Source organism: Dromiciops gliroides, chromosome 4, assembly GCF_019393635.1.
Source record: "Dromiciops gliroides isolate mDroGli1 chromosome 4, mDroGli1.pri, whole genome shotgun sequence".
In the NCBI taxonomy this organism is placed as follows: Eukaryota; Metazoa; Chordata; class Mammalia; order Microbiotheria; family Microbiotheriidae; genus Dromiciops; species Dromiciops gliroides.
The window spans coordinates 211,746,613-211,758,519 of NC_057864.1; the positions used below are offsets into that span (position 1 = coordinate 211,746,613).

At 34.9% G+C, this 11,907-nt stretch overlaps 1 protein-coding gene across 2 annotated transcripts in view; it reads left to right on the top strand.

Annotated features, from left to right (window-relative positions):
- The window catches only part of NOL11 (nucleolar protein 11), a 32,661-nt gene extending 21,886 nt beyond the window's left edge, over nucleotides 1–10,775 (top strand). For both annotated transcript variants that reach the window (XM_044002295.1, XM_044002296.1), the window contains exons 11-18: nucleotides 1,633–1,707; nucleotides 4,398–4,582; nucleotides 4,750–4,875; nucleotides 5,112–5,336; nucleotides 6,341–6,419; nucleotides 6,731–6,823; nucleotides 8,868–8,975; nucleotides 9,154–10,775. In XM_044002295.1, coding sequence (XP_043858230.1) covers nucleotides 1,633–1,707; nucleotides 4,398–4,582; nucleotides 4,750–4,875; nucleotides 5,112–5,336; nucleotides 6,341–6,419; nucleotides 6,731–6,823; nucleotides 8,868–8,975; nucleotides 9,154–9,267 — 1,005 coding nt within the window. In that variant the 3' untranslated portion in view covers nucleotides 9,268–10,775. The remainder of the gene's footprint in view (nucleotides 1–1,632; nucleotides 1,708–4,397; nucleotides 4,583–4,749; nucleotides 4,876–5,111; nucleotides 5,337–6,340; nucleotides 6,420–6,730; nucleotides 6,824–8,867; nucleotides 8,976–9,153) is intronic.
- The last annotated feature ends 1,132 nt before the right edge of the window (nucleotides 10,776–11,907 follow it).

Consider the following 11,907-nt stretch of genomic DNA (forward strand, 5'->3'; position numbering starts at 1 on the left):
CCTCTAGAATAAAAAGAAACTTCCTCAGCATTTAAAGAACTCAGCAGCCTGACTCTAACCTCATTTTCTAGACTAATTCCCTTTCTTATAGTCTATGTTCTAGCAAAACTGGACTGCAGTCAGGTCCTTGAAATCTCTTATCACACAGGCCACCCCTTATCCATACATTTCCATCCTTTTCAAACAATGTTTTTCAAAACAATCTTTAAGGACTGGATTGGCACATAGTAGACACGTAAATAATTGGATCAAACTATATATTCACATCTTAATTGCCAAGTCATGTTGGCTCTCCTCTGTTCAACATTTACTACCCTTTTTCAGGCCCACCTCACCTCACTTTTAGTGGATTCCTTTAATAAGTATGTTCCTAAATGACTTTCCTGCATCCTGTCTTTCACCTCTAATCCATCTTCCTGCAAAGCGGCAACAATAATCTTCCTAAAGCACAGCACAGGTCTGACCATGTCTCCCCTCAACCCAGAAAGTTTTAATGGCTTTAAAATAAAATGCATGCTTCTGGCATGCATTTTATTTATTTAGAGCCCTTCATAGTGTGCCTTCAGCCTCTTTTTATAGACTTATTTGATATCACCTCATCTCATGAATTCCAGCAATATTCGCATATTTTCTCTGGCCCCTAGGCAACATTACATTTCTTGCCTTGGTGCCTTTGCCAAGGCTTTTTCTCTTGCCTGAAATGTTCCTCCTCCCTTTCCTGTTATGAAATCCTTTGCTCCGTTCAAGTGCTACATCTTTTTTTTTTTTTTTTGGCAGGGCAATGGGGGTTAAGTGACTTGCCCAGGGTCACACAGCTGGTAAGTGTCAAGTGTCTGAGGCCAGATTTGAACTCAGGTACTCCTGAATCCAGGGCCAGTGCTTTATCCACTGCGCCACCTAGCTGCCCCCCAAGTGCTACCTCTTAAAGGAGGCCCATACTGATTCCTTGTGTTAATAATCTCTCCTACTCTTCACTTACGCACTTTTATGTTAAATTTTGTATTGACTTCCCTGTGAACATGATTTCCCCAGTTTAGAGTGTAAGCTCCTTGAGGGTTGGAACCACTTTAATTTTTGTCGTTGTATCCCCATCACTTAGCACATTATCTGGCATATAGTATGCACTTAATAAGTGCTTATTAGATTGTCCCCAAACAGCCATAACTTCTAGATAATCTACCCAGAAACAAAGGAAAAGGATAGGAAGAAGAAACTTAAAAGGGGAAAGGATGAGAAGGATAGGTGCATAGCAGCAGCTCTCTACTGAGTTAGGGATACTTCTTTTCTCTTGCTGATTTACTACAGCATTTTATCAGCATGATAAAATTTCACAATAACAAAATTATTTAAGTGTTCCTAAGTTTGTTTTGCCTGTGATATAAAGATGCATTAGTCTTTTGAGGAAGTTTGTTTCTACTAGATCTTTTTTTTTTTTTTAATTTTAGTGAGGCAATTGGGGTTAGGTGACTTGCCCAAGGTCACACAGCTAGTAAGTGTTAAGTGTCTGAGGCCAGATTTGAACTCAGGTACTCCTGTCTCCAGGGCCGGTGCTCTATCTGCTGCGCCACCTAGCCACCCCTAGATCTTTATTTTTAACTGCTCCAAGGTCTTACTCAGTTTATTTAATTCTAGGTAAGGACAAGAAGAAATGAGACCAGGTCTCAACTGGAGGATTCAACAAACAAAGAGTTTTTATCGGGTATAAAGGTAGGTAAATAAAATAATCTCTTGGCAAATTTAGCAAATACCAGAAATAAATATTTTTAATTTCTAAATCAAGTTTAATTGATTCATATTATTTTATATTATATTTATTTATATATTATATGTAGATATTCCATTTATATTGACAAGTATTCAAATATCAAAACAAAAACAATGACAAAAATTATAATTGTACTTGTTGTTCAGTCAATAGATATATATTAAGCCCCTATTATATGCTAGGTACTTTGTTAAACTATGTCCATAAACTTTTGTTCTTTACAGATTAATTTTTAAATATATGTTCACTTTAACATTCAAATCTATATGCTGCTTTGACTCCCTTTTGAATTTTTTTCCCTATTTTTCTACCTTGTGGGTTTTAAAAAAATTTTTAATTAAATGTTTTATTTTTATTTTTTCAAATAGTATTTTTTTCCAATTACATGTAGACATAGTTTTCAACATTCAGTTTTGTAAGATTTTTTTAAATAATAAAAGTATTTTATTATTTTCCATTTACATGTAAAGATAGTTTTCAACATTTGGTTTTATAAGATTTTGAGTTCCACATTTTTCTCCCATCCCTCCCCAAGACAGAAGACAATCTGATACAGGTTATATATGTACAGTCACATTAAACATCTTTCTGCATTAGTCATGTTGTGAAAGAAGGATCAGAACAAAAGGGAAAAACCTCAAAAAAAAAAAAAACAAAAAAAGTAGAAACAGTATGGTTCAATCTGCATTCAGATTCCACAGTTCTTTTTTCTCTACCTTGTACAAGGTTCTGTTAGTTCAGGATAACTTTTAAATATGAATGGGTATTCTTTTGAGCATAAAGTGAGTTTCTCATGGGCACTAAATAATCTAAGCTTTGTGCAAAGGAAATCTTAATTAATTGAAATTTTTAGTAAACAACTTTTGCTTGAAAATTTTACATTCATGATTTCTACCTGGCATAGTGCCTGGCACATAGTAGGTACTTAGTACAGTGTAATAAATGTATCTTTATTGATTATTCCTGATATCTGTTTCTGTTGTGCAGATTTAGAAACATAGGATATTAAACTGACACCAGGTCACATCCTGGAAGTTGTGCCTTTTTTTGGGGGGGGGTGGTAATAAACATTTTTATATATAGCTTTGGGTTCCAATTTTTATCCCTCTTTTCCTCCCTCCCCTCCCTGAGGTAGCAGTCAATCAGATATGGGTTATACAGGTATGATTATGTAAAACATTACCGTATTTGTCATTTTGTACAAGAAAACTTGATTAAAAGAGAAAAGTGGGGGCAGCTAGGTGGTGCAATGGATAAAACACTGGCCCTGGATTCAGGAGGACCTGAGTTCAAATCTGGCCTCAGACACTTGCCACTTATTAGCTGTGTGACCCTGGGCAAGTCACTTAACCCTCATTGCCTTGCCAAAAAAAAAAAAGAGAGAGAGAAAAGTGGAAAATAGCATGCTTCAGTCTGTTCCATCAATATCAATATTGGAGGTGGATAGTATGTTTCATCAATAGTCCTTTGGGATTGTATTGGATCATCGTATTGTTGAAAATCGTCAAGTTGTTCACAGTTCTTCATCAAACAATATTGCTCTCTCTGTGTACAGTGTTCTCTTGGTTCTGCTAACTTGGAAGTTGCTTTTTAACATAAACTTCAGAAAATAAATTGTTTTTTTAGAGATTTTTCTCTTCTTCTAACAGTGGAGTGCTAGGTAATAGTAACTCTTGTTAATTGAAGTTTTTCCAAAAATATGGCATAATTTGAAATTAGAATTTTGATCCGTGCTGTCTCTCTCAATCTGAATCCTGTATTTGATGCTAAAGAAAATACATTATGTAGCATCATTTCAACAGAACAAGAATTGGAACCTCTTAGCACTTCTTTTTTGAACATTCAGGTTCTGTATAGAATGTGATCCTTTTCTTGTTTTAGGTCAGGATTTTTAATCTGGGGTCTGTGAACTTGGTTTTTAATATTTTGAAAATTATATTTCATTACAGTTGATTTCCTTTTTATCATATGTATTTAATTCTTTGCATTTAAAAACATTCTGAGGAGTGGTTCCTCTACTTCATTCACTAGCCTGCCATAGGAGTCCTAGAACCTTCATTTGAGGTAGTTAGATTTTGGTAAGGAGAGGACTAAGTTATCCATAAGCTCCAAAGAGAAGTGGAATCTTGAGAAACAAAATCTGAATATGAAACTGGAAACTAAGTGCTCTTGGTTAAGTTCTCTCTGTTTCTATCCCTGCATAGAGTTTTTAAACTTCCACAGATAATTCTCTGTGATCTTTCCTAGTTTATGAATAAACAAATTCTGACTAGCCCTGTAGCCTCATGTAAGACCTCCTGTCACACATAACACCCCCCCCCCACCCCAGCTTCCTTATCTATAAAAAGAGAGGGTTGGACTAAATGATCTACCAAGGTCTTCTCCAGCTTATTAGCTTATGATTACAATTTACTTGTAGATAAACCATTGAATCGTGCATTGACTTAAAGCAACAATTTCGTTGTCCTCCAAGGAGTTTAACTTTTAAACTGCAGCTTTGTTAGAGTATAGTCTTAAGTATGTAATTGAGTAAATGAGTGAAAATGAGAACATATTCTATTCATAAATACTTTAGAATTTTGATTTAATAAGCATGTTATCATGACAGACTGGGATTCCACTTGTCTTTCAGGACGCTTCTGAAAAACACCTTGAACAACAGTTGAGTAAGTTTTTGGCTGATAAACGGACATCTGACTTTCAAATTACTGTTGGACACATAGTAACAGAAGTGGTGGGAAGATGTAAGGCAGACCCAACATTTTATCCTCAGAGCGGTCTGGTACAACTCCTCCAAACTCAAGTACTTTCTTACAGGTAAAAGTTTTTCTTGTTTAAGGATAACTGTGTGTGTACTACATTCTTGGCATAGTGTTGTGTAAAATTCCAACTTCTATATTTTGGGGGAGGATTACAGAATATTTTTAGAAGTTAAATTTGTGTGGGATTTTGAAATAACTTGGCACCTTTTATTTTTCTCTTAGTTTGTGTCCTGACTTGATGGCAATTGCCTTGGAAAAGAGAGATGTACATTTGTTACAGCTGTGTCTACAGCAGTTCCCTGACATTCCTGAATCAGTTACCTGTGCTTGTTTAAAGGTTTTTCTAAGGTATGTGGGAAACAAACTGGTTTTTTTTCCCTTTGTTTCAGTTTTTAGTATATGTTATCATTGTTACTGTTTAGTTACAGAAATTTTAAGAATGCTTAGAAAAGTACATCTTTGGTATTTTTCTGACTTGTAAAGAGGCTGCTAGTTTTGGTTATTAGGGAGGGAGGGGAAGCAGTGTGAAATCATCAGAGTTAATTTCATGCTTATTGATGACATATCTATCTTTCTTCTTGTAGCATTGGTGATGACAGCCTTGAAGGGACAAATGTGAATATGGAGTCAGTTGTTGGTTACATTGACTTTCTCCAAGATGAGAAAAGGGGAAAAACGGAAATTGTTCAAAATGGTTTCAGTCCAGTACTTTTAGAAGAAGATAATTTCAATGACAGGTTAAATAAACCGGATGATGCAATGAATACTATGCTGACATGTCCTGTAACTCCCCAAAAAGCAGCTTTACTGTATCCTTTGAAACAGTAATATTTTTCTGTGTCTTTTGCCATGTGGTAGCCTTACTTTACAGAAAATATCTTAGAAAGAGGAAGCCAGGGATATTGTTTCCAAGTTTTAGAATGTTAGCTTAGTATTAAAGTGGTTGAGAGGCATCATTGTATAATGAATAGAGAAGCCAGACTCAGAATCGGGAATAGGGTGGGTTCAAATTCTGCCTCTGACATCACATCCTCAATGTAGCATCATGAACAAGCCACATAACCTCTCTGTCCCAGATGACTCTCAAAGATTCTAAGTTACAGAGAAGTTGATTTTCTGCTTTGTGGAAGGAGTTTACACAACTAGGAACTCCCCACAATGATGAAATCACAGCTATTGTACCTACTGAAATGATTTGGGAGTGTTTTAAAATGATTTGTAATAATGGGCATATTCAGGGCCACTTATATAAATAAACCCAGTTCTTTTAACCAATTAAAGAAACTGAATTATTCTAAAATAAAGAGTTCTAATTTCTAAGTGTCGTAATCATTATTCCTGATATAAAGTCTTAAGTTTTAATGTGTAGGGGGCAGCTAGGTGGCGCAGTGGATAAAGCACTGGCCTTGGATTCAGGAGGACCTGAGTTCAAATCCAGCCTCAGACACTTGACACTTAACTAGCTGTGTGACCCTGGGCAAGTCACTTAACCTTCATTGCCCTGCAAAAACAACAAAAACAAAAAGTTTTAATGTGTGAGTGGAAATTTATAGAAAGAACTTCCACCAGATAGCCAAAAGTAACTTCTTTCTTAGTATCAGTTCGCTAATACTAATTGCACTTAGAAAAATATCTTCTTACTTGTTTTGCATATAGTTAAGCATTTTCAGTACCTAAGGGTTGAGCACAAAAATACTTGATAAGTCAATCTTTTTCTTTAAAAATTCTATACAAATTTAAGGAAGTATTTTTATAATATAATCTTCTTTATATATCATTAAGGTGGTGGTTATTTTCCTTTAGTCATAAACAGAAATGCAATTCTCCATTCAGCATATAGTGAAACGTTTCTTTTGCCCAATTTGAAAGACCTCACTGTGCAACACGTCATTGTAAGTACTCTTTCAGAAAGAACTTTTGTTGAAATTAGATTTCTCTTTTAAATTTTGCTGTCATCTCGTCTGCTTGTGAAAATAATAGCATGGCACAGCCATATTGTTGAGGCTTTGAGAAACTGGGAGACATGGGGAAGATGAAATAGACATGTAGTATTACTGCAAGTTAAGTAAACAGACACTTAGAAAGAGATACAGAAGAGGTAAAGCAGGAGAAAGGGTTGAAAGACTTCTCTTGATGAAATAAGTATTTGCATTGGAGTAACTTGTGTAACAAAAATGTTTGTTGTCACTTTTCTTTGTCCTAGCTTTTTCTCCAGTATTTGCATTTTCTTTATGAAAAATGTAGCGAAAATGCTAGTATGACTCTTCCTGGACCCTGTCCTCCAACACTGAGCCAGGTGAGAAAGTGGTACATTTACTTTGTTCTGAGTAGCTAAACAGTTTATAGGCAAGGCTTGGGGAAAAACATGACTGAGGAATTTTATAGAACTCTTTGTTCTCATACATGACCATTACAACATTTTTTCTTGTCACCCCAAAAAAGTAGTATCCATTTGACTTTTCAAAAACTTTAGAGAGAAAACATACTAGAAATCTTTTAGAAAATTTTGTAGTAATTAATTTCAGTTTGCTCATACTGTCAATGCCAAATTTTTAAAAATATATTTACATGTAAAAATTTTGTAACATTATTTTTTAACATTTTGAGTTCCAAATTCTTTCCCTCTTCTAGCCTCTCTCCCCATTTGAGAGGGCAAGTAATTTGATATTGATTATACACATGAAGCCACAGAAAACAGAGTTGAAAAAAGTTTGTTTCAGTCTGCATTCACTTTGGAATTATGTTGGCTTATTGTCTTGATCAGAGTAACTAAGTCTTTCACAATTGAACATTGTTACAATATTGCTGTTACTATAAACAATATTCTCCTGGCTCTGCTCACTTTGCTTTCCATCAGTTCATGTAAGTTTTCTTATCTTTTTGTGAAATCATCCCCCTTATTTCTTTTTTTAAAAATTTTTTTCCAAATTACACATAAAAATAATTTTTAACTTTCATTTTTAAAAATGAGTTCCAAATTCTCTTCCTCCCCTCCTTGAGACAGAAAGCAATTAGATATGTTACAATACATGTGTAGTCATGAAAAACATGTTTCTATATTAACCATGTTGCAGAAGAAAACACAGACAAAAAAAACCCAAACAAAGTAAAAAAGAGTTTAAAAAGTGTATTTCAGTCTGCACTCCATTAGTTTCTTTGTCTGGAGGTGGATAATATTTTTCATCATGAGTCCTTTTGAATTGTTTTGGATCTTATGTGATCCAAATGACTTGGATTTTATAGCCCTTTGGGCATAGTTCCAGATTGTTCCTCAGAATGGTTGGACCAGTTCACAACTCCACCAACATAAATTATTGTCCCAATTTTCCCCCATCTTTTCCAGGATTTATCATTTTTCCTTTATTGTCATGTGTGAGGTGATATTTGAGTTGTTTTAATTTGCATTTCTCTAATCAGTGAGCATTTTTTCATATGACTATTTTGATAGCTTTGATTTTTTTTTTTTCTGAAAACTGCCTGTTAATATCTTTTGACCATTTAACAATTGGGGAATAATTTGTATTCTTATAAATTTCACTCAGTTCTCTATATATTTGAGAAATGAGGCCTTTATTAGAGAAACTTACTATAAAATTTTTTGTCCAGTTTCGTGTTTTCCTTTTAATTTTTGGTTCTATTTTGTTTGTGCAAAAGCCTTTTAATTTCATATAATCACAATTATCCATTTTACCTCTTGTCATCTTTTCTAACTCTTATTTCATCATAAACTTTTATCTATCCATTGATCTGACAGGTACATTTTCCCCTGCTCACCTAATTTACTTATGGTATCACCCTTTATGTAAAATCATGTGTTCTGATCTAGTATTTTTAGTAGATTAAATATTAGGCTTTTAATAGTAAGTTTCTTCATATTCTGGCATGTGTTTAAGCCCCATACTGTTGCTTCCCCATCAGGCCTTTTGAATCAAAGTTTCTTGATGAAAATTATACAGAGTTTGGAGGATATAAAATTACATATTACTGTTTTGTAAGTACACAGGAATCACCCTTGTTATGTGGTTATGACAAATTTAGTCCCACATGATCCCATGGTTATGATCTGTGTATACCTTTCAAAGTAGGGCAGAATTGGGTCACAAAAGCAGAACAGTTAGATAATTTCAAAGAAGAGGCCAGTATTGCCAGTCTTGAATACTTTCTTTGGCTTTATTGGTGTTAATCATATCAAATAATCCAAGAATCTGAAAATGGTTATTGTAATGTAAACCAAGTTTAAGAAAGAGGAGTCCTCTTTCTTAGAACTGTCCATCTGTAAACTAAAATGTCCAGCTATACATTAAAAACAACTTATTCTGTATTTTCCTATTTATCTTCAGATTATGGATTGGATCTGTCTACTGCTAGATGCTCATTTTACAGTTGTTGTGATGATTCCAGAAGCAAAAGGAATATTGGCAAGTCTTTATAAGTTTGTGAAAGCCCAGGTATGTGAATATTGGATACATGACAAGATTCATTTTTGTTTCTCTTTCAGTTAAATGCCAATTATCACCTAAAATTCAACTGATAATTAAAATTAAAGTGCTGAAAAGTTGTAGCCAGATGGGATTTCTTTACACATAAGTATTATTAAAATATTACTTTTAAAATTCTTCTCTTTAGGTATGGGTTTATTCAGAACTCAACAAAATTGAAGGAAGTTTACAGCAGCTACAAAAATTGCACCAGCAAAGAAATATGGGATTATATTCCATTGAAGTACTTGAACTCATCTGAGATTAGCATCCATCATGCAGAGACTTTTTATGAAGACTTTTCTTGAGTGGACATTCTACTCCCACTCATCTAGTTAAACAGAGTTTGTGACTTTGTTTTGCTATCAAGATACGTTTCAAAGACCAGAGGGATCAGAACCTATTGTTTCTCACTTGAGAAATCTGGGTTTCATACTGAACTATTTTAATTTTATAGATGATTATTGGGGAGTGGAGAGTATGTTCTTGAAGTAACTTAAGAGTTTTACTTGGTTGATTTTAAGTAAACTTTGTGTATGGATAAAAATCTAATTTCTTACGAAAAATTTTGAGTAGTACTTCTTAAAAAAGAATTACCATTGAAGTAATAATTAGAAGAATCTATTTTAGTTGAATTTCCCCCAGTTCATCAGTTCTCATGACCAAACATTAGGAATCAAAGTTAAATCAAAGGATTTAACTATTTGCTAGTCATCTTCTAACTCTCATCTGTATAAATACTTGTTGATTGTTTGACATAATCTAAAAATGTGTGGACAGCAAAAGTCAGAACTAACAAATCCAACAAGACAAGAAAAATATTTTACCTGTTCTTCCCCACATAGTACAAAGATGGCATAGTACAAATACCCCACACAACACCTTTAATTTAAATCTACTCTTTCCTCCATTGATTTGTCTATAAGTTTTTTAATATTCCTATTTCTTCATAGCCTCTCTAAAGTAACATCTTGTAGCCAGTAACAGGAAATATTTTTTTATCTCTAGTTAAAATAATGACCAATTAGCATTTGTTTTGTATTTTGTTTTTATGGTATAAAGAGTATAATACCAAGTGTAACACTTGTAAAATATTGTCTTCATAGTTGATTGAACCATTATACTGTTTGGATAAATGAAAAGTTTTGTGTGGAGAGAAATTATGGATATTTTTGCTTCTTGACAATACACATTGAATTATTTATTAACTTTAGAATAATGAGAACCTGCAGTTCTTTAGATCAGTGGTATCCAAACTTTTTGACCTTATACTTATTAGTAAAAAAATTTGTGTATGCTCCCTCACATATGTCCATTTTTTATGAATTTATATATATATATATGTTCTACTGTACTGATAGCTTTATACATGAGAAAAATTAAATGAAAATATTCATTTTTAAAAGATGAAATAGAGACAAAATAATATTTGATCCAAGAGTCAGTAGGGAGCCAGTGGAGCTTTTTGAGTAAGAGATTGACATGATTAGACCTGTACTTTTGGGAAATTACGTTAGCAGCAGTTTGTGTAGGATGGATTCACAAGAGTCAAGGAGACTAATTAGGAGGCTATATAGCATTAATCCAAGTGAGAGGTAGTGAGGGCCAGAACTAGGATGGTGGCTGTGTGATTAAAAAGAAGGTAGAGAGGGGCAGCTAGGTGGTGCAGTGAATAGAGCACCAGCCCTGGAGTCAGGAGTACCTGAGTTCAAATCCGGCCTCAGACACTTAACATTTACTAGCTGTGTGACCCTGGGCAAGTCACTTAACCCCAATTGCCTCACTAAAAGAAAAAAAAAGTAGAGAGATTTGGAAATAGAAATCACCAGATTTGTTAATTAATTGGATATGTGGGATGAGGATGAGGGAAATTGGATATGTGGGATGAGGATGGAGGTGACATTGAGGTTGTGACATGCCCAGTTGACTAGAAAGCTTATATTTCCCTCAGTAGTAACAAGGAAGTTTGGAAGAGGGATGGGTTTTGGAAGAAAGATGATGATGTTAGGTCTATCATCTGTCCCAACTTATCCATTTTGTGCAACTCACTCTATCCCACCTAAAATTAAATAGGGAGGGGAGGCTTATTCATGGGTCATTTCCCCAGAGTGCAGAACTTGTTGAGGATTCCTGCCTCAGCCCCAAGATTATTGGGGAGGGGGAGAAAGAAGCAATAGGCTGAGTGAAGCAGAGAAGGCAGAATTTTCCTCATAGTACCTGGTACAGCAGGTTGCAAATGCCTGCAGGGCCAACTGAGTTCAGAAGGGTGAAGGCTGAGAGCTTGTGTGTTGGAGGAAGGGGCTGGGGAGTGTAGTATTGGGAGAAAGGATATTATAGTTTAGTGAGGGACAGATCACACAATTAGATATATTTTTCTGGGGAGGATTGCTTGTACCCATCTTCCCTACCTCTTTAATGGGTTGATCACATGGCCCCTTCGTGGTCAGGCCCCAGCCCATAATTTTGAGGGTTGCTCTTCTAGATAATGAATTCTTTTTCATTTGTGGAGAATCTGGGAAGCCAATTTTAAGATATGAGTATGTAAAATAAATAATTGAAATAGTACATGAGCTAGTTCTCTAGTGGAGAAGATTTATGAAATATTGTCTACCAGGTACTGTGCCAAGTGTTGGGGATAAAAATACAATAAGAAACAGTGACTTCCCTCAGTGATCTTACAGTTTTATAGGGAAGACAGGACATGTAGGAGAGTAGAAGTTAGGGAGGTGAGTAGTGCCATAAGGACTGTCATGCCCTTTCCAGAATTGTAGCACTGAACTGACTGCTTTTCACAGAGCCAGAATTAGAAGGGGTGAGAAAATGAGGGAGAGATTGCTGCAGGATGGCCCGGCCAGAGAGCAGCTTCATGATGAGTTTGGTTAGGCTAGTTCTGGAGAACACC